The sequence below is a fragment of the Protopterus annectens genome, chromosome 16.part0 (genome assembly GCF_019279795.1).
Source record: "Protopterus annectens isolate FY-2018-M chromosome 16.part0, PAN1.0, whole genome shotgun sequence".
In the NCBI taxonomy this organism is placed as follows: Eukaryota; Metazoa; Chordata; order Ceratodontiformes; family Protopteridae; genus Protopterus; species Protopterus annectens.
The window spans coordinates 116320112-116344199 of NC_056750.1; the positions used below are offsets into that span (position 1 = coordinate 116320112).

Consider the following 24088-nt stretch of genomic DNA (forward strand, 5'->3'; position numbering starts at 1 on the left):
CTACTTTGAGACAGCTCCACTGGCTTGAACTGCCCAACCTCCTAACCTACAATCAGCTTTGCCTCTCTCATTCTATCTATTACGTCCCCAATAAGTGTCCTGCCCTCAAAAACCTAGTACAACATCACTCAGCCAAAAGGCCTCTTAGATCATCAAGCAAACTACTACTAGAAGTCACCAACAGCTACAATAGCTTTGGAGATGCACTATATAGTAGTTCAGTGGCTAAAAAATGGAACTCTGTCCCTACAAGCATTCAAAACACATCATCCAAAGCCTCCTTTAAAGACCTCATCAGGCAACATCTCAAGGAAAGTTGGCAGTGCCATGATTGCTCCCCAGGCTAGTGAAAGCGGATAACACATACATACAAAATCTAGAGCACTTGATAATAGTTTTCAATCTTACTCACAAACACTGGCTAATCTACAATGTATGTACTGTACCTGTGTACTATGTATGTATTCTACCTATGTTCCAAATTTCAGCTGTACACCACAAATCTATTAATTACCTTTATTTTTAAAATTAATATTTTTTGTTTGTTCTCTCCACTGTAACTGTTTATGTGCCACATACCACTGTAAAAACATGTCTCCTGTAATTTGTGTGTATACTGATCATGTCTAAATAACTAAATGTCTCTGTAATTTTTATTTGTGGAGCTTTTCTCCCCGGGCCTCTGCTGAAAAAGGGCCTTTTCAGCTCAGTCAGACACCCCCGGTTAACAAATGTAAAATAAAATAAATAAATAAATAAATAAATAAGTGGGCATTATCAAGAGTAGCTGGTCAAGGGGGTATGACCATAAGCAGTGGCATCACTGCACGTAAACGTTCTGGAAACACCTATCCTATACAGATAGGCTAAAAGCCCTGTCCCTCTACTCAGTCTCATACAGACTGCTCAGAGGTGACCTGTGTCTGGCATACAAGGCCATTTCAGACCCACCCTTGATGGAGTTGCTGCACATCCATAAGACAAATTCCACTCAAGCAACCTGCACACATGGACTTAACCTGGTCTGTGACATTAATAGAACTTGTTGGTGGGATAGATTTGTGTTCCAAAGACTCCCCCATCTGTGAAATAGACTCCCTCTCCATGTCAAGCAGAGTACCTCTCTAGCCCTCTTTAAGAGGAACCTGGAAGACTGGATGGGAAACAGAAAATACACCCCTGGGATCCCACCTGTGTCCCTGCTGGACAGGGGAAACAGGTGCTGACTTTGAGGGAACATGGGCAAAATTATTGGCTAGGCTTATAAGGGCCTCCAGGCAATAGCCTAGTATCATCCTATGAACCTATGGAAATGAGGGAAGCCTGGCTCACCTTGCAGGCCTTTCAGGATGGTTCCCTAGTGAAATGACAAGCCTCACAATACTAACTCCAAAATGCTGAAAAAAGACTGGAAATACAGGAGAATAGTGAATGTCATACTTCTCTGATGTGGGACAGAAGCCTTCCACACACGCCAAATGTATATATATATATATATATATATATATATATATATATATATATATATATATATATCGGATTCAGTATATGCAAATCCACATTTTCATACATTCAGTCTGAATATTTAGGGAGTCAAATAATGAGTCTAAGCATTTAAAATCTGTACCTTTCAGGATTCCTTTTCCAATGGTGTCATTGCTGTGCACATCAATGATATGGCTGTATTATGGTGTCTCAACAAGCAAGGGGAACTCATTCATAACCACAATGCTGGAAGACCAGGAGAGTTTGGAAATGGGCCTTTTCTACTGATCAACTTCAAATTGTCAGCTATTTCCCAGGAGAAGACAATTCCTTAACAAAATATCTCAGACATTGCTTCCTGATGCCTCATGATTGGTCTCTCAATTTATGAGTGGCAAGGGAATTGTTCTGTCACTGGGGAACATCTTTCTATTATCTGTTTGCTTCCACAGTCAATGACAAATGCAGCAACTTTTCCCCCCTTATTCCTCCTTCTGAAGAACATTTCAGAGAAGCCATCATCTAGAAGTTGTCCAAGATCTCATGTATACTTCTCCCCTTGTTTCTCCTTATACCTGTGTTTTTTTCAGAAGGTCAAGATGCAAAATGCCAAGGTTCATAGGTTGGTACTAGGCTATCGGCCCTAGGGCCTATACAAGCCTAGCCATAACAATTCCCTGGATATTTCTTCCCACGATATTTACTTCCCTGAACCCCTGTCTAGCAGGGCAACTGACGTGATCCCCAGGGTGAATTTCCTATCTCCCATCCAATCGTCAAGGTTCCTTTTGAAGAGGGCCAAGGAGGTGCTCTGCTTGACATGTATGGGCAGTCTATTCCAGAGTATGGGGAGTCTCTGGGTCTGGATCCTATCCCTCCAGCATGTTTTGTTCATTGTGATGACAAGGTTTAGATCCCTGGAGCGTGTGGCTCTGAGGGATTGGGATTTCTTTAAGTGGAGCATGTCCAACAGCTCAGGGTTTGACATGGCCCTGTATGTTGAGCAGAGATCGCCTCTGAGTAGACGATATGTCACAGAGTATAGCTGTAGTTTTTTTAGACGGTCAGCATAGGGCCATCTGCTTTAGGCTTGTGATTCTTTTAGTGAGGTATTTCTGCAGCCTTTCCAGCTGTTGCTGATGTTATCTGTATAGCCTCATTTTGATCATGATAAGTATAGATCCTCCTGCTAATGCCTCATCTCCTGCATAGACTTCTCTGTCTGAGACCATCTAGAAGTCTCTTATCTCATGCATCTGGAATGGCACATTCAGACCTTCACTACTTTTAGTTAATCAAATGGGTTTCTTTACCTTCATTAATGGTCAGGAACCCTGCTTACCTGAAAAGGGTGGTCCAAATCCTAACATTTGCTGAGAGACGTAACACAAGAAAAAATAAAAAAGTAAATGGATTTGGTTTCCTTGTGGACTATAGCACAGGGTTTAGACCCTATCACAGCCTTGGAACCAAGCTTTTTAAACTACTGATCTCAAATTTGTGACTCAAGCATCAGCTACTTGTCAGTAATTGTTCACCTAATGGCTATCAGTGATATTCACCAGGATGCAAAATTCCTTGTCCCTGGCCTCCTTGAAAGCTTGTACAACCTTTCTTAAAAGCACTTTGCTTCTTTAACTTCCATAATTAAAAATCATGTCCCTTCCCCAAGGTCTTTATTTGGTTTTACAGAATTTGACTCAGTAACCATTTACCCAACTGCTACGGCTGATCTGAAATTTGTTTACTGGAAAGTTCTTTTCTGGTGGCAGTTACTTCAGTGGGAGAGTTCCTGAATTGCAGACTTTATGCATTAATCCTCCTTATTTAGTGGTCCATAAAATCATTCCTTTTATGGCCAAGGTAGCAACAAAATCTAATTTAAGTCAGACCGTTACATTTTCCTAATTATAAAAGCAGAAGAGAATATGTTGCACACTATGTAGGCTCTCAATCGACTATGCTTTATTTTGGCTAAGCAAAGTTGGCAATGGGAAAGGTTTAATTCCTCATCAAAGCTAAAGTGTCTGCCCAAGTAGGCAATCCCCTCTGTCCCCTGAAACTCCACATATTAAAGGTAACTCTGAGATCAATCCACTATGGAGGAAAGCGGAAAACTTTATTACCACAATGTATCTTAAATATATGAAGAATGCCCGTATAACAATTAATTATTCAATTACACAATTATACAATTTAAATTAACTTATTATGCTTAAAGCATTAAATAATCTCTTCGCCTAAAAAAACGTTTTCATAAACAAACATTAATTTCCAAAGTGAGACCCCTGGGGTACAATGTTCCAAGGTTTAAAATCATCTTATTTTCCAATGCATTCAGTTTCTTAGAAAAATTACACCCTAAACTAAATACCATTAAAATATTGGTCTGTATCACGTAATCAAAATGTGATATAGCCAATGGCTTTAACATAGACACAAATTATGCGAAAAGTGAATACGCCGAAACACCTAAACTACGAAATTCAATATATCGAATTTCCATAGTTGGCCAACAGGAACGGAATTACACTTCCTAACTGAATAGGAAATGTAATTCCATTCCTATTGGCTAACCATGGTAATTCAATATGTTGAATTTTGTTATTAGGCCTTTTGGTGTTTTCAGTCTTCGCATAATTTGTGTCAATGTTAAAGCCGGCAGCTATATCACATTTCGATTATGTGATAATGACCCAAAAATACACATTTTAATCTTGGACAATTGACAGAGGTCATGTTAAAAAAGTGTTATGTTACAAAATTAGCATTAATAAGAAATAACATGGAGATGAGTGATAGAATGGATGATCATCCGTGCATTGTGTAAAAAAAGGGTATTAGTCTTAAATCCATATTAGAACATTATATTAGTAACAATAGAGCCATTTAATGGTGCTATGCAAAAATGTGGTCTTTGCAATTTTTGTAAATATATTTTAGTTTGTAATAATTTAAGTATTTCTGGCTTTAACACAGATAGCTTAACATAAATTTAACATAGAATTTCAGGATATATATCACTGTTGCACTAAAGGGGTAGTTTATGCTGCCCTCGGTCAATTGTGTGAAGTTTACTATGTTGAGAAAACAGAAGGTATGCTAAAAGAGCATATTTATGAACATATTTAAGAAATGAAAAAGAAAAAAATAACCCTTTTGCAAAGCAGGTTCTGACTAATGGAGACCATTGGTTTAAGTTTGTGGTTATTCAGAAAATTGATCGTAACGAAATGGGTGGACCCTGGGCTGCCCATCTTGAAAAGAAAGAATGATATTTGCAGCTAGCCTTAAACGTGACCGAGTATCCTGGTTTAAATGAGCACTGTTCTTTATCTAGGTTTTAAGGTCGAAAGCTTTAAAAAGATAAAAGTATGTGTTAACTAACAAAGACATAATGTTGTTTTTAGTGATATATATTTTTTAACACGTCTCTTACTTCCGTTTCAGGAGAATAGAGGCTTGGCCTAATGTTTGTACCTGACTGATCATTTTTTGGGGGCCAGTTTCAAGAACTATTTTGATAGGTTAAAGCATCTTACTACAAAAATCTGACTGGGGTATTTAAATGGATGTAAACTGAATGAGTTTTATCTGAATAAGTCTTGTTATGATACAGGACAAAAGCGCTTACGTTTATTATTTTGAGTTGTGATTTTACTTGGTATATATTGTTTTATTAAAGACTATCCACACCTACACTAGTTCTGAGTGACGTGGATTTTCTCCTGCCCTTTTTGTAATTCTTAGTTTGTGCCACTTTTTGCTGGTTTTCAAGTATACAAACCTAACAAAAGAGCTGGTCAAAGCTTCTACTCCTTTACCATTGCAAAATTAAGGAATACCCTACTCTCAAATATTAATATCTTAGACTCCTTTAAGACCTATAAAAACTGACTCTAAAAATCACTTTATGAACACTCACACCTGTCCTTGCTCCTCTCCCAGAAACTAACATACTCTTCTCTTATGCCTTAACTATATAGCTCATACTACCTGTTTTACCTCCTTCCAGCCACCTCCTCACCTCCCCACATCTCACACTCCCTCCCCACCCCCCCACCTGGAGTCTCCCACGCTCTTACCCTAACTGACTGCCCGGTATCTTCTTATTTCTCATGTCTTCCAAGTTCTACAAAATATCTGTACTCGCAACCTACCTCTTATCATCTTTCTCTTGACACTAGTATCCTTAACCATCACACTCCCTCTGTCTCAATAATCCTACACGTAAACCATTCACTCTCTAAATTCTGTGAAGCATACTACAAATTATACCTATAATGACTTAATTCACCTTCTTACAAACATACTTCTACCTCATATCCCAGAGAGATTTGACCAAAAACTGTTATTCTATTTACTTATTAATCTGTGTTATGCTATAATTGTTTGTAATAATGTAGTAAAGTTAAACTGTATTTTTCTGTAATAGAATGTAATGTGTACACACAACTGTAAATTGACAAAATATTTCTACTTTTCATGGAGCTTTTCTCCCCGGGCCTCTGCTGAAAATAGGTTTCTGACCCAGTCTGACTTTCCCGATCAACATATATCAATATGTGTATCCTTACACTCCCCTACTTAAATATACTAACTCCGAGGTCACACTACACAGACAAACACACAAAAACACCACTACACAAGCTACAATCCCCTTGCACACACATCACACTAACAAAACACACGGACACACACTAAAGCCCCTACCCAAAACCCGTAAAACACAAACACTTACGTACATCTCCAACCATCTACTCGCACACCGCAATGCCAGAACCGCTAATTCAAAATCTCCGAACTTCGGGATTTTGAATTTTGTGCTTCCAGAGTTTCGGTATTCTGCACTTTCGCCTTTCTGGTCTCGGGCTACTGAAATTCAGGATTTCAGTAGTTCGAGATTCTGAAGGGAACCCTTAAATTATATATGTACGTGTGTATATAAATGTCATATCTATTAGTAAAGAACAGGTTGTTCTTTAAGATTTTTGGTATGTATGCATTTATTTATTTATTTATTTATTATTGTAAAATGTTTTGCTTGTAACACCCAAATATACACATACACAGTTTAACACGGCCGGCCTTAGGCAAAGGCGAACTAGGTGACCGCCTAGGGCGCCGTACAGGCCGGCCTTGTAAAGGGCGCAATTTTGGCTTATTTATTTTTTTATTTTAATTAGTTTAATTAGTGCATTCTTTCTTCCCAGTGCCTGCAGCAGGTGGCGGGAAGAAAGAATGCACTAACTTAACTAATTAAAAAAAAAAAAAATACAAGGGCGTCGGAACCATGGGGGGTGAGCGCCCTCCCACTTTTACAGCTGCAGCAGGTCGATTGTGCTATTAGCGTCTTCTCCTTTAATGAGAATCATGCGTGCTTACGCCAGCTTGGAAGTAAATCCAATTTTCAGTCGCGTGCAAATTCTAGTAGTTCCGTGAAGTGGGGGGCTAAGTCCATGTGGCAGTTTGATTTAGAAAGAAGGTGAGTAAGTGTATGCGTGTGTAATTCAAACTGTTTGTTTCTGTATGCGAGAGAAAGAGATTGTGTGTGTGTGTGTGTGTGTGTGTGTGTGTGTGTGTGTGTGTGTGTGTGTGTGTGTGTGTGTGTGTGTGTGTGGTGTTTGTAATCTCAATCAGTGTTAAAAGGTCACTCGAGGAAACTTCTGCATCCTCTCATCTGCACTGCAGTCAGGGAACCAGCCCGTCTGCAAAAGGAAGATGGGCATTTTGAATGCATTTCAGTGGTCTTACAAAGATAGCTGCTTTCCACTGAAAATAACACGTGCATTGTTTCTTATAGTGACACTTAACTAGTCGATGTTGCTAAAAAGATTAAAAAATGCTAAATATAATACCGTGAGGTAACACGCGTTTACAGGGAGCAGAAACACTAGTCTGGAAAGCTTCTCTGTTCTACAGTAGAAATGTCTGTGGCCGAGGCTAGTAGCACATGAGTAATGAGTTGGAACGTTCATCCTTTCAGATTATGGTAGTTTACAGAAATACTACACTGAAATTTGCATGTGTTAGAAGTGAAACACTCCTGTTCGTTATTTATTTATTCCAGTTGCTAACCGGGTAGAACACCTATCACAAATGGCTTATTTCTGTCTCAGCCCAGAGAGAATTTACATTTAGATTTCTCTCTAAGTGTGTACGCGCGCGTTGTGTGTGCATTTGTGTGTGTAAAACAGCAGCTGGGGCACATTTGGCTCTTATTTAAACAAAAGTAATGTTTAATTGCCATCTACTTTTAGTCTGGTGAAAATAAAACTATTCTGAAAATCCAACAACAAAAAAGTTAACTGTTATCAGATTCTATAAAACATTCACACCATTTCCTCTAAATATCTGTCAACCTTCCACCTCCAAAATGAGGAACCCTACCTCTCATAATGTCGAAAAAAAGGGGCAAACTATGGATGCTCACATATGGTTAAAATGTAATATTTTACAACTTTTATTTTGACGAAGTAATATGATTTTGTACTATTTACCATGGATGTAAGTTAAAAAATACCTAACACTGATTTTTCTGACAGACCCTTTCAAAGTGGAACTGCCAGGAACATGGACTTTTGAGACCCAAAATGAGGAACACTCCTCCTGGTGAGGTACACTTGAGAGGTATGTTCATGTCTGTCTCATATAAATGTTTTGGTGTTAAGGTCTGGCAAATAATTGAGGATTACAACTAACGCAGTTTCGGCCTTGTTATACTTCAGAAAATGAATGTACATGCTATTGTTGTAGTAACATTCGGTATCGCTTAAAACCACCCTTTGTTCCTCCTTGGCTTTGTCCTTGAAATACCTTTCATGCTGGGGTTTATGATGTTAAAAATAATCAGTTCCCTCAGACAATGAAATAAGGTTGTGTTAAATGTGTAATAAGACAATAATTGTTGCACCTTGTACAATCTGAGCTCAGAAACAAGCAGTAATTCAGGAGGAATAAGCTTCACTAGCCTCTAACCTGCAAAGACACAGACTGAGATAGAGACAGACACACACACACACACACACACACACACACACACACACACACACACACACACACACACACACACACACACACATCTGTCCACAGCACTTCTCTTTGCTGTTCAGCAAATTCATGGCTGACAGGTAAACTAAACAGAAAGTAACAAAGGTCTGCTGCTCACAGCTGTTTAGATAGTGGTAGTGGCTTCAGGTTTCAGTTAAAAGCTGAAAGATACAGGCCAGGTTTTGTATAATACCTTGAATACTACCTTGCATGGCTTTTAGTAACCTAAAATATTTTTAAACCACCGCACTGTTTTCCTGTGAAGTTTCAACAACTCCATTCTTATTTCAAAGTTGTGCTGCTGTTTTTTTTAATTCTCTGTCATAAGGGAAGACTGGGATTAGTTTACAGCAACAATATTTCTATTTCAGCAGTAACATATAAGGCAGGGCATGTTTGCTTTCTAATCTGTCTGAGCCCTACCAAGGTTTTTCTCTAATATCCTGGGTTTGAAATAGATTTCATGCATGTACTACAAGATGTAATACCTACAGAGGATGGTAGGGTCACGGCCGGCCTTAGGCATAGGCGAACTAGGCGACCGTGGCAGAGGTATGTATATGAGTATATTAAAATGTACATTCCTGGATGGTTCTGTTCTTTTAACTGATTAGATTTAAAACCCATCGCTGTGTAAATATAGCCAGTGCCCATCTCATTTTCAACATTCATAAGATGGCGATCAGCTCAGGGCTTCCTAATTCCAATCAGACAAAATAAAATCCCACACAAAGAGGTGATAATTCAAATTAGACTTGATAGGTCAGGGAGAAGCAACAGAAAATAGTTTGCCAAAAAAAAAAAGGCAATGGATAAAAGTCACAAACATACAGACTCATAAAGTCATGTTGGGCTCCCACTCTGTTCCACATCTCCTAGTGAGTGGGTCAAAGTCAGCAGGTCTAAGTAGCTGAGTTACTAGTCTGAAAGATATCAAAGGCTCATTTTATCATCATTGTAATGAAAGAAGTTTTGTGTTGCATTTTTATTACTTTTAGTTTTACAGCAAGTAAAGAGGGTTGCAATTTTTTTTTGTGTGTTGTATGATGTGGTTTGTCAAATATGTAACCCAAATAGTCAGACTGCAGGAAAAAAAAACAGATCTTCAGGATCTGTTCTGGTACAAGCAGGTATGTGCAATTCACGTGGTTTGTGAGTGTATGCATGTGTGCATAATTGGTCAGACTATATGCACGACTGAATGAGAGAGAGTGAGAGAAACAGATTGGTGTGTGCCTTAACTTTCCACGTTTTACCTCTGTTTCTCATAAAATGTGAGGTTTTCTGACAAATCTTTGTAGGCTGCAGTTGCTAAATGACAGACAATTGATGTCCTTCAGAAAATGCACATTAATGTTAATGTTAAATCTATTATTACAACCTTTTCAGTGTTTAAGAGGATTAGTTAAAATTTCCATAATGGTGGATTTTTGTCCACTTATTCTTGAGCTAGAAGATTGTGTGCATGTGTGTGTGTGTGTGTGTGTGTGTGTGTGTGTGTGTGTGTGTGTGTGTGTGTGTGTGTGTGTGTGTGTGTGTGCGTGTGTGTATGTTGGACAGGGGAGACTGTGTGTATATATATATATATATATGTATGTATGTATGTGTGTAAGAGATCAAAGTTCACAAAATATACATGATCTTATCTCAGGTTTTTGGTTTATGTCTTGTATAACTTTTGATGTGGGTTTTCCTGCTGCTTCAATGAAAGTGAGTTTTGCCATTTCAATGAATATGAGTTTCAAGGGCAGACAAGTTTACTGCTCATGCTAAGTCTGTTTTCATTGTGAGACTGTATTGTTTGTTTAGCAAATGGCTATCTGTGTTTGTGCTATTTCAATATCTGTAATCATTGTAGAAGCAAATAATAGAATATATGCATAGTAACTGGTGAGATAATCAAGTAATGGAATACTGGAATGGCTGAGGAGGGGGCTGCTGCTGGGGTTTGCTGCAGGAGGGGCTGCTCTGGGGTGGCGGTCTATTACCCTTTCTAGAACCCTATTTGACCATGATCTGGCTCTGGTATTTCAAGTAGAAAATACATATGCAAAGGTAGCTGCAGTTTAACTACATTGCAAGGTATCATTTTCTTCCTATGCATTTAAATAATTTAAGGAAATGACGGGAGTGGCTTTCTTGGGGAATGACCCAGTGGGTGTGGCTCAAATAGGGGTGTTTCATGAGTGTGGTGAGGGTGGAGCTTAAGGGGCGCCAGAGCACTACTTCGCCTAGGGTGCTATTTCGGCTAAGGCCGGCCCTGCAGTTTAAACCAAATGACTTTAAATGCCTTACAGTTTAAAAGCAAGTTTATATATTGTGCTGGCAGGACACACTGAAAAAACAATTTATAAGTGAAACAGCGGTCTGCAGAATTAATAAATTGGACTCTTCATTCTGAAGTTGAGTAGTGCTGGTTTCCTTGGTTACATTAAGTATATTTTATATATATATATATATATATATATTTATATAGATAGATACACACGGTACGTGTGTGTGTGTGTGTGTGTGTGTGTGTGTGTGTGTGTGTGTGTGTGTGTGTGTGTGTGTGTGTGTGTGTGTGTGTGTGTGTGTGTGTGTGTGTGTGTGTATATATATATATATATATATATATATATATATATATATATATATATATATATACATATACACTTTATATATGTATATATTTATATCTAGCTAATTATCTGTCTATCTATCTAGTGTGGAGGATCTTTCTCCAGAAAAAAAAAAACATTTGAAAATGTCCTGCATCCACCCAGATTGCTTTCCCCTTAAGTGTTCCTCCGATATGTTAGTCTGCTTGTTATCTCCTTCTCCTGGGTTCCTGTACTTCCATTCCCACCCCTTTCATGGCACCAGTAAGGTGTGCAGCCAGCATGGCACCTCCTCCGTAGTTTCTTTACCATCTGCTGTCAATGCTTTCCGCTGTACCTCTCTTACACACTCCTGTGAGGTTTGCTCAAGGCAGTGCAGCACAGCTACATTGTCCTTCTATGTTTCATATAATAAATAACCAAAAAAACGGACTGTTGAAGAGCTGTACGTAGAACCAAAACTTCTATTCAAAGTATATTAACGCTGAATTTAAACACGGCATTTTCGTCCAAGTATCCCTCAGACTTCTTCAGACATAATGTTGAACTCATCTACAGTCACACATTATATACATTTCCCTTAATTGATTAATAAGGTTAATTAAAACCATTAAAGACATACAACTAATAACTGTTAAAATTCCTAAAAATGAATTAGGTGTTGTGTACAAAATATATAAGATTAAATAATCACAACTACTATTGAATTATAAATATAATATATACAATTATATCAAATATATACTGTAGAATTTAATTTGTTATAAAACAAATAAATATTGTACATAATTTATAGCCTGACAATTAATGTACCAAATAATGTGAAAATAAAATCTGCCACTTGTATCAGAGTAATAATAAAAAGCCATATTTATAATTTAGCTGATCTAAGCTTCAAATGAGGTAAAATAGAAATAAAATCATTAAGCCCTGGGGTTCTATTAGCCTCCAAAGTTATCTGCCAAAAGGTTTCCCTGAACTCCAATTTGGTCTCCCAGGGACCCCCTCTTATTTCTCTGGGGGCCATTTCAATTACTAAAAAGAAAAACTGAGCATTACTACATTCCAATGTACGTTTGTACAGGGCATTAGTACTGTTCTTCTTTCTCACATCATTGAGATGTTCATATATCCTGCGTTTTAGGTGCCTTTTGGTTTCACCGACATAAAAGGCATCACAGGATCCACATGTAACTAAATAAACTAGTCCCTGTGAATTACAGTTGGAGTAATTTTTATTTTATAAGGTCTATGTATCATATTATCTGTGCCACTGTGCTTCACTTACATCATTTTCATTCTGCCTTGCATCCCTCCCTAAAGTGCAGCTCTCTGCCTCCTTGTGCAGCATACCCCTGCATAGTTATTTGTGTCTGTTTTACACGGCAGTGCATTGTCTCCATGCTGTATAAGCCACCCACAGCTATGAAGTGCATCTCTAAAAGTCCTGGACCTACAGTAGCATCTTTAAACAAGAGCAGATTTCAAGCACTGCAGATGTGTGTATAGCAGAATTAGTTTCACTTTGAAACTTCATTATATTCCCATAGAAGCATATTTATCATTTTTATATATAATTTCAGACACTTTTTAAGTGTTACAGATTTACTAAAAGGAATAAGAGAAATGCTTCTTTTACTTTTTTGCCTTTTAAAGACTTGCTAACATGTTTTTATTAATTCAGGTACTTCTTTAATACAGCATAATTCACATTTACTGCTTTTCTAAAACAAAACTTACATCTTTTCACATTTCTCCCTCCTTCCAGAGTTTTCTTATGAAACTCACAAGAAATGAAGTTTGAAGTTAAGAATTTATCAAAGAAATTGCACTACTCTGTTCCTTGCCTTGAAAGATCATCAAGATCATCAAATGTTGCATAATTCACATCACTGCTGTGTGAGATGGCCATGTTATAGGACTGAAATCCCAAATCCTATCTTAGAAACTTATATTCTCCTCAGAGGCTGTGTGCAATCACTTTGAGGGATTACAAATTGTCAATACTTGTGAATTCCCTGCTATGCAGATGGGGTTGGAGCTTCTGAATAGCCCACACTGTTTCCAGCCATTCCTTTTCCACACCTACATATGATTCTTCCCTTGGTTAAAGTCTATGACTAAGTTGTACTATCATATATCCTTTACCCTTTGAAGGACCCTAGTTGGTAGAAATCCCATGTAATTGTTTGAAGCATCTACCTGCATGATAAACACCTAGTTATGAGGGGTTTTCATTCAATGCATTTTTACGTTTTTGGAATACCTGCTCATAAGATGGAGTCAAGATAATTTTATTTGGCCTATTCATCTGGGTAAGGTCTGTGAGAGAAGTGACTGTGATACTGTAATGATACACCAACTTTCTGTAACTCCCTGGTGCCCCAAGGAATGCACTCACCTGCCTTTTGGCAATCAGGGTAGGTTGCCAAGTTCTGCCACCACCAGCCTGATGTCCAACATAAGCTACTTCTGCCATTCTCACCTGTCACATGTTTGCTTTGCTAGTCAACCCAGTCCTTTCTAACCTGTTTATCACCTCTCTAACATCTTTCTGTCATAACCACTAAAAATAGCAAAATTTTCTATGCAGGCAAGAGCACAGTATCCACCTCCTGCTAAGATATTGTCCCCCAGCCTCTAAACATCCTGCTAAGATATTGTCCACCAGCCTCTAAACATTTTTGGGGACATTCTTCATCCCAAATGCAATATGGGTAAAGTCATGCAACCCAAAAAGCTGAATTCTGCCTTGCAGTGAGTATTGAGGTTACCTACAAGTAACACTTAGGCCAATAGTGGTCAGATATTTAAGTTACCCAGCTGCCTTAAAGTTTTATCTGCCCTAGGCAAGGGATATGCATCTAATTATAGTACACATGAAACTTAGTGATTTAATTATTTACTATCAGCACCATTGGTGAGGCCCAGAGACTAGTGGATTCCTAAATTAACTCCAGATTTAAGATTTCCTGTGCTTCCTTCTCTGTGGTTTCCTTGACTTGCTCAGACATCCTATAATGAGCCTGTTTCATTTGTGGTTGGATACCTTTCCTACACAGAGTTCTACAAACTGGGTATACCATGGCTTGGCAGACAACATGCCCCCAGACTTGTGTAGCACTGGCCAGATTTCCTGAGCATGTGTATTGGATAAATAAATGTGACATTACTACTTCATCCACTCTGGTGTCAGTTGGAGTCCTGCTGGGAATATTTACCATCAAACCCTCCTTGGATTACTCTTGTAACCCACTGCATATGCTAAGTACTAGAATCTCTATCATGTTAGGTCTTCTTCATATTAATGTGACAGAGTTTGTGATTTTGCCTTCTACATAGTAAATCTAACATATAATGAAAGTCATTCACTCTTCTAACAGCATTGAAAGGCCCCTCTCATGTTGCCTGCAGCTTATTCTGATGAACAGCAATAAGAATAACCACTGTTTTGTTAAACCGTATCCTTCTGAGTTCTCACTGTTCTGTCACACTTGTTTCTTGTTACTGCTTCAGGCTACCAACTTGCATAATCTGCCACCCCCTCAACATATACCTCCCATCTGTGTGGTTTGGAATACTAGGACCCCTCACAATATCCATAGCAACCTTCTAAACAATTCCACCATAACAGACAATGGCACTAAAGCAACCTTATATTTTTCAACCTTGCCAACCTTTTGACACTGTTCACCTATCTTACAGTATCCCCTCACATGTTTTACAATGCCTAACCAATGAAAATTGTGTATAACTCTTTAGTTTAAAGTTTTTATACTCAAATGGCCTGAAAAAGGAATTTTGTTGGCTATAGCCAGAAGTGCCGTACAGTAGACCCTTGGGACCAACTGCTGCTGCTGCTGTATAATTTCTCCCTCTAGCTGTCCTTCATGAGTCCAGTCTTTTCCCCCTGTAAAGACTCTCAGCATGCTTGAGAGTCAGTAGCCTCTTTGGCTATTGCCCCTAATCCCCGTAAACTGAAATCAGAAAGCTAAGACTGTCAGCTCTTTCTCTTTTTAATGACTTACAGTTTGTGTTTCAGATTTGGATTTACTGATACCAGACATCTCTTTCTCTGAAGCAACTCCTCACAGAGAAAAACAAGAACTTTTTGACAGCTGTGGCTCTGATTCAGGCTTCCTGATATTACCTACCTTTAACTCTGTCCCTGAATCAGTCACATTGCCAACTTGTGTTGGAGGTATGGACGTTGGCTAGCCATTGACTAGGTCTGCTCCTGCTCCCCTCCCACATAGTTGTCTTCATCACTGGTGCTAACTGCATGTACATAAGGAAATGTCTCAAAGTCATTACCTATTAAAACATCTACAGAGATATCATCAAACACTGCTACCTGCTTGTCTACCTGTTCTCCTTCTCTGTCTGACTGAACCATGGCCAGTCTGGCTCAGTCTGTCTGTCTCATGACCCTAACTGGAGTAGACTGCTTGGCAAGTTGTGTTCTCCTCTAATAACTGCAGGCTTACAATAGTTATGGCGGATGTAATATTCCTCTTAGCAATGACTTCTTTATACCCCACCAGGATAGGGTACAGGTCCTTGTGATAATTTGGAGTAACTACAGTTTCAGGACAAGCTCAATCTCCATGCTTTGGAGCAATTGTACTTCAGATCTTATATGTCTCTGTGACAGTCGTGTTTTCAAGGACATGTTAGAAGGCCTCTCTTTCAGTACAACCATCTGACAGACTGCCACTGTAGCACTGGACTTGTTAGGGTAATCAGTGATACCCTTCTAACAAGTCAAAAACTGATACATGGTTATTTCAACAAATACTCAACTTCAGTGGGTCTATGACCACAAATCTATTAAAATAAGCAAATAAAAAATGTTTTGTGTAAAGCAGGGCAAGCCATCATAAAAATATATATATATATATATTTTTATAGAGAAAAGCTACCTGCAGCTCAACACCCCTTTACATGAATTTATTAACTTTTAACTCAGAGGTTGCACTCCCTCAGAGAAAAGTGCATACCCCTTTCACCAAAGTATATGATTTTGCAAATAGAATACAGTATGGGGTTCCAGTTGTTGATTTAATGAAGCTGTCTAAATGAATGATCATTTTCAAGCTTGACCATCCTAAAAGTATCCTTTATATCTGTTCCTTGTTTGAGTTAGGTTTACTATCAAAATGTTGAAATTCACATGGTCGACGTTCATAACGTCGAACGTCATTACACCAAATGTTCAAAATACCAAAAAAAATGTCTAAATTTAAATGGTCGAAAAACACCTGCAAACTAACACTAGTGTTTTTGCAGGGGGGGCTGTGCCCCCCACACCCCCTGCTACTTATATATTACAACTCCGAGATTGCACAACAGTGCAGACAAAGGAAAATCATTGCCCTGTTTGCAACACAATGTCGACAAGTAATTTGCATGCACTTCCTGTCGACCAAATGAACTACTTAATATTCATGTGTCGACCATATGGGTCGATCCTATGAACGTTAGACCAAATGAATTTCAACATTTTGATAGTAAACCTTTTGAGTTCATCATAATGTCTTTAGTCTGCTATGTTTGTCATTCTAGGTTGTTGGATTGCTTTTATGCCTCATACAGCACTTATATACTTATCTTACCGTTCTATATATGACTTCTTACACAACAAAATTTATATTTGCATGACCACACTTGCTGTTCAAATGATTCCTTTATTGTGCACACACGAGTATCTAGCTTTATATTTAGCTCTTCACTGTCTCAGCTTAAGCCACATTTTAAATAGATTATTTAAAATCCTTACATCTACCAAGTTATCAAATAAGATTAATAACACTGAAAGAAAATGACAGAAAGATGTTTATGTTTCTTTTATTGTATTATTTTTTTTCTAGGCGGATGTTTTAGTCATGCACGTTTCCTTCAAAGGCTCTGCTCCTAGAGTTTTAACAGCTACCAGGAATGAAAGAAATAATGATCTGAACATTATGATGAAAGTAGTCTCTGAGATTGTCCCATGCTATTACAGAAACGTTGTCGAGGTTCCTGTTAAGGCATGCACAGACATTGTCTGCACGTGTCTTTTTGCTGTGTCTTTGGACGAACTTGAGGAATCCTCTGAAAAACTTCATGAGGTAAATGTGTACTCCAGCAAAAGTAAAATGCAAAAGGAAGCTATGACAAGAAAAGGCTTAATAAAAGGTCTAGATTTCTAACATATTTTATACTGTTAATAGCAGTTTGCTCTTCTATTTTACAGCATTACTGTATTTTTCTCCCTCAAGGTGGTCCATCCGTGGCAACCACCTTAACAGTAGATCTTCAAGGAAGATATTCCTGCAGTAGTATTTATAACATTTGGTCTTATATTCCTAAATTTTAGTTGTAACCCTGTTACAACTGTTTAGCAGTCAGAACATCCCCTTACAAAACCAATACCACTTTAATGTTTTAACTGTAGCTGTATAAATCATAGTACCCCTTTATAAAAGCAGCATCAGTGGGTGCCATCTTTAGTTCTTCTTAACCAGAAACACTTAGTGAACTTAAAGTAAACAAAAAACAGTAAATATAAAAAAAGAACACTGTTGCATTGTAAACACACCATAGGCTGAGCCTGAAAATAATCCACTGAGATCAGCTCTCTACCCCCGTAACAAATATATAAAGAAATAAAAGCTTTTTTTTCCAGAAATGCAGTTCTTTTTCTAAATCTAAAAAATGGGTATGGTGGACAGAGTCTTTGTAATGCCTTGCCTCTAGACTGGGCACCTAGATTGTGGCATTCTTTAAATGAGGGTTACATCCTGTGGCCAAGAATATGTCCTGAGATGGAATGTTCCCAAAGCAAGCAGCAGAAGTAGCATATCACCCCTTGTGCAGTGACACCCTAACAGGACCCTCCAGTATTTTGCTGGACTTACCATAGGAGAAGGTAATGTAATGGGCCAGACATGAACCCAGGTATTCATAAATAAAAGTAATTTTTGTGCATCATTGTGAATGGCACAGCAAAATCCGTCTGCAATAGAAATGGTGAAATATGATGATCACATGATCCACAGCTGTATACTACATGTTGTACACGAAGGAGGGGGCCAGCATAACACAGACACAGGGAGAGGTTTGCAAAACCATCTGATTGTGATAGCAACAAGGGCAGGTACATGCCACAGCCAAATGGTTTGTTTGTTTATTTGTTTGTTTATAATTTGTTGACCAAGTTATTCCCACTTGGCCAATGGCCTCTTTTCCGAGGGACCGGAAGTGGTATTCATACTGACTAGGATACATTTGGTCAGAGTACTCGGAAACCTTCCCTACTCTTTGGACAAAAGGAAGTGAAGCACTCTCTGCAGCTGCTGGGTACCAATGGAGAGCTGTTACTACTGGGAATTCCAAGATGGAGGAGAATACCGTAAAGATTTACAGAGGAGCAGGAGAAATAAATGGAATAACTGTTACAGAGTTGGGAAATGAAGGACTGGAGACAAATGTACTGATAGATTTGACGAACAGGCAGAGCCAAAGGAGGGAAGGAAAGGAAGTATGATGGATTGACATAGTGGAGACACTATTACAGGAGAGAGGTTACAACAGCTAGTGAAGGAAAAACAATGGAAGTATTCTCAGCTGAAGCGGGTAGCCAGTTTTCGGGATTTACCTCCATAACAGGGCTTTTTTTACAAGAAAGAAGAAGTTTTGCAGATGCAGGCAAGGCACAGAAGAATGGAAGAAGGAAATGACAGGGGACAAACATTTGCAGTTTCTCAACAGCATAGAGAAGACGACTAGTGGTAAGAATAAAAAGTAAAAGTGACGGCAATGTGAATAAGCATGAACAGGTATGACATGATAAGTCTTCTTTTGGCATGAGGGTTTAACAATAAAGACATAGGAACATTAATTAATTTGGGAGTTGAACATTTTGGGGAAGTAACATTTGAAAGCTTTAACTTACTGGAAAAATGCATGACTGACAATGATAAAAATGAAAAACAGTAGCGCCATGGAAAGTCTATTTATTTCAGAGCTTGAGACTGCAACTAAAAAAGAAAATAAATCTGCAGTTTAGGACTTCAAATGAGGAAGACCATGAGTTGAGTAAAAATTGTATTTTATTTCACTACATGAAATTAAAAAAATATATATATGTGAGATGAAAGAAATGTATGTACGGGGTTTGGGAAGTGTGGATAACAGTGGATGTTAATGATGGAAGTATTCAACATATGTCAAAAACAATAACTGTGAATGGTAAGAGAGGATTTGTTATGTAATGGGACAACCCAAAGCATGCTATTTCAGTGAAGATGAAAATCATTTAGTACAAGACTGTAACAAAAAGTCAGCCATGAAGCAATGTGGCAGATTTTAGTGACATATAGTACAGGAGAAAAATATTAATGCAATAAAGAAATGTTGTGAATATTCATGGGTACAAGCTATGACAAATGGATGGGAAAATAATTATAAAGAGAGAGGAGTAAAACAGGGATGCCCAATGAGTGCGGGCTTATTTGTATTAGTAGTGAACGCAGTAATACAGACATGCATGTATGCGACGACAGAAGCAAGATGTGAGTTGGAAGGAAACGTTATGTCGCCAGTCTGTATGACATGCAGACGATTTAGTTCTAATAACAAAAACAAGGGCTGGGTAAGCAAGGCTGTGATATAAGTACTGAAAACCTGGTAAAACGTTGGTCTGCAGTTAAACAAAATGAGGTGTAAGGGATCTGATGAGATAAAAAATATAATTGAAATATTACACAGAAACGGAAGTAAGGATTTTGGGAGTGAAATTTGGTGAGTATGAAAGTCAGTGGGGAGAGAGAGATACTGAAACAAAGAAAAAAATCGCTAGTTTGGTGGAAAAGATTTTATCTCTCATTTCAGAAAAAAAGACATATGCTGACTATTTATGTATTAGAAAAATAGGATATTTAGGGTGAATAAATATATATATATATATTCCCTACTGAAATGGAAAAAACGTTTTTTTAGCTTCATTTTGGAGCTAGAGGCTGAATCTGGTGAGAACCCAGATAATTTTTTTGAATTAAAAAAAAAATCTAGTGGTACATTTACCATCTATGCATTTATTCTGGGTAATAAGAAAGGTAAAAAGTTGATAAAAAGAATGATAAGTGAGATGTTGTATGAAAAATATAAATAACACATGAGGAAAAAAACAGGAATAAGAAAAGAAAAGAGGGACCAGATGGAAGAAAAATAATATGACAAAAATGAAGTTATGGAAGTTAAAAGTAAGTAAGGTTGATGGGAAAAGAATGGTATAATATGATTTTAGGTTTTTTTTTTAATCCATGGAAGGAATTAAAAGAAGATGGAAAAAGGAAATAAAAGAACAAAAAGGCTTGATTTTTTTTATGAAACAGGATTTTTGTAGAGAATTTTATTAGACATGTTTCTCATGAAGGGAATATGAAATATAAGGTTATGGAGGAAATAAATGTATTGATAGTAGTGAAGAAAACAATAAAACATTGATTTTGGACTGCAGAAAGAATAAAGAATTTTGGGAAAGATTTAACAATGAGCATAAATGGGAAGGGTTTAGATGTATAAATATATGAGTGTCTCAGCAAACTGCAAATGCTCATAAGAACAAAAAACAGATAAAGTGATTATATGACATCAAACAGTAAAATGATTGCACATAAAAAATAAATAAATAACTGTACCACTGATGTAGCTCCTCCTTGTCACTGCTGTATAATGTACTAACTGTACCACTGATGTAGCTCCTCCTTGTCACTGCTGTATAATGCACAAACTGTACCACTGATGTAGCTCCTCCTTGTCACTGCTGTATAATGTACTAACTGTACCACTGATGTAGCTCCTCCTTGTCACTGCTGTATAATGTACAAACTGTACCACTGATGTAGCTCCTCCTTGTCACTGCTGTATAATGTACTAACTGTACCACTGATGTAGCTCCTCCTTGTCACTGCTGTATAATGTACTAACTGTACCACTGATGTAGCTTCTCCTTGTCACTGCTGTATAATGTACAAACTGTACCACTGATGTAGCTCCTCCTTGTCACTGCTGTATAATGTACTAACTGTACCACTGATGTAGCTCCTCCTTGTCACTGCTGTATAATGTACAAACTGTACCACTGATGTAGCTCCTCCTTGTCACTGCTGTATAATGTACTAACTGTACCACTGATGTAGCTCCTCCTTGTCACTGCTGTATAATGTACAAACTGTACCACTGATGTAGCTCCTCCTTGTCACTGCTGTATAATGTACAAACTGTACTACTGATGTAGCTCCTCCTTGTCACTGCTGTATAATGTACTAACTGTACCACTGATGTAGCTCCTCCTTGTCACTGCTGTATAATGTACTAACTGTACCACTGATGTAGCTCCTCCTTGTCACTGCTGTATAATGTACAAACTGTACCACTGATGTAGCTCCTCCTTGTCACTGCTGTATAATGTACAAACTGTACCACTGATGTAGCTTCTCCTTGTCACTGCTGTATAATGTACAAACTGTACTACTGATGTAGCTCCTCCTTGTCACTGCTGTATAATGTACAAACTGTACCACTGAAGTAGCTCCTCCTTGTCACTGCTGTATAATGTACTAACTGTACCACTGATGTAGCTCCTCCTTGTCACTGCTGTATAATGTACTAACTGTACCACTGATGTAGCTCCTCCTTGTCACTGCTGTATAATGTACTAACTGTACCACTGATGTAGCTCCTCCTTGTCACTGCTGTATAATGTACTAACTGTACCACTGATGTAGCTCCTCCTTGTCACTGCTGTATAATGTACTAACTGTACCACTGATGTAGCTCCTCCTTGTCACTGCTGTATAATGTACTAACTGTACCACTGATGTAGCTCCTCCTTGTCACTGCTGTATAATGTATTAACTGTACCACTGATGTAGCTCCTCCTTGTCACTGCTGTATAATGTACTAACTGTACCACTGATGTAGCTCCTCCTTGTCACTGCTGTATAATGTACTAACTGTACCACTGATGTAGCTCCTCCTTGTCACTGCTGTATAATGTACTAACTGTACCACTGATGTAGCTCCTCCTTGTCACTGCTGTATAATGTACTAACTGTACCACTGATGTAGCTCCTCCTTGTCACTGCTGTATAATGTACAAACTGTACCACTGATGTAGCTCCTCCTTGTCACTGCTGTATAATGTACAAACTGTACTACTGATGTAGCTCCTCCTTGTCACTGCTGTATAATGTACTAACTGTACCACTGATGTAGCTCCTCCTTGTCACTGCTGTATAATGTACAAACTGTACCACTGATGTAGCTCCTCCTTGTCACTGCTGTATAATGTACTAACTGTACCACTGATGTAGCTCCTCCTTGTCACTGCTGTATAATGTACAAACTGTACCACTGATGTAGCTCCTCCTTGTCACTGCTGTATAATGTACAAACTGTACCACTGATGTAGCTCCTCCTTGTCACTGCTGTATAATGTACTAACTGTACTACTGATGTAGCTCCTCCTTGTCACTAGGGTTACCACCTGTCCCACTTTGCGAGGGACAGTCCCTCTTTTGGCAGTTGTGCCCTGCAAAAAAAATGTAAAAATGGCCAATGTCCTGAGATTTTAGGGCAAAATTATTTCCTATATTTTATGTAATAGTTTCATAAAACAGTTATTCTGTATCTGAAACACCTAAATGTTATCAGAAACAGAATAAGCAACTAAAATGCTACAAGAATAAGCTTTTATTTAGGCAAAAAAGTGAAGTTATGTCTTTTGGACTGGTCGTGGGTTTGTTTTGGCCTGCAAAATCTGATGTTTGTACCACAATTGTCCCACTTTGGGCTTTTGAAAAGGTGGAAACCCTACTTGTCACTGCTGTATAATGTACTAACTGTACCACTGATGTAGCTCCTCCTTGTCACTGCTGTATAATGTACTAACTGTGCCACTGATGTAGCTCCTCCTTGTCACTGCTGTATAATGTACTAACTGTACCACTGATGTAGCTCCTCCTTGTCACTGCTGTATAATGTACTAACTGTACCACTGATGTAGCTCCTCCTTGTCACTGCTGTATAATGTACAAACTGTACCACTGATGTAGCTCCTCCTTGTCACTGCTGTATAATGTACTAACTGTGCCACTGATGTAGCTCCTCCTTGTCACTGCTGTATAATGTACTAACTGTACCACTGATGTAGCTCCTCCTTGTCACTGCTGTATAATGTACAAACTGTACCACTGATGTAGCTCCTCCTTGTCACTGCTGTATAATGTACTAACTGTACCACTGATGTAGCTCCTCCTTGTCACTGCTGTATAATGTACAAACTGTACCACTGATGTAGCTTCTCCTTGTCACTGCTGTATAATGTACTAACTGTACCACTGATGTAGCTCCTCCTTGTCACTGCTGTATAATGTACAAACTGTACCACTGATGTAGCTCCTCCTTGTCACTGCTGTATAATGTACAAACTGTACCACTGATGTAGCTCCTCCTTGTCACTGCTGTATAATGTACAAACTGTACCACTGATGTAGCTCCTCCTTGTCACTGCTGTATAATGTACTAACTGTACTACTGATGTAGCTCCTCCTTGTCACTGCTGTATAATGTACTAACTGTACCACTGATGTAGCTCCTCCTTGTCACTGCTGCATAATGTACAAACTGTACCACTGAAGTAGCTCCTCCTTGTCACTGCTGTATAATGTACAAACTGTACCACTGATGTAGCTCCTCCTTGTCACTGCTGTATAATGTACTAACTGTACCACTGATGTAGCTCCTCCTTGTCACTGCTGTATAATGTACTAACTGTACCACTGATGTAGCTTCTCCTTGTCACTGCTGTATAATGTACTAACTGTACCACTGATGTAGCTCCTCCTTGTCACTGTTGTATAATGTACTAATTGTACCACTGATGTAGCTCCTCCTTGTCACTGCTG

General features: G+C 38.4%; 1 protein-coding gene across 1 annotated transcript in view; it reads left to right on the forward strand.

Annotated features, from left to right (window-relative positions):
• The window catches only part of LOC122790525, a 793381-nt gene that overhangs the window by 342773 nt on the left and 426520 nt on the right, over nucleotides 1–24088 (forward strand). The window contains exon 3 of the mRNA XM_044058074.1: nucleotides 17006–17245. Coding sequence (XP_043914009.1) covers nucleotides 17006–17245 — 240 coding nt within the window. The remainder of the gene's footprint in view (nucleotides 1–17005; nucleotides 17246–24088) is intronic.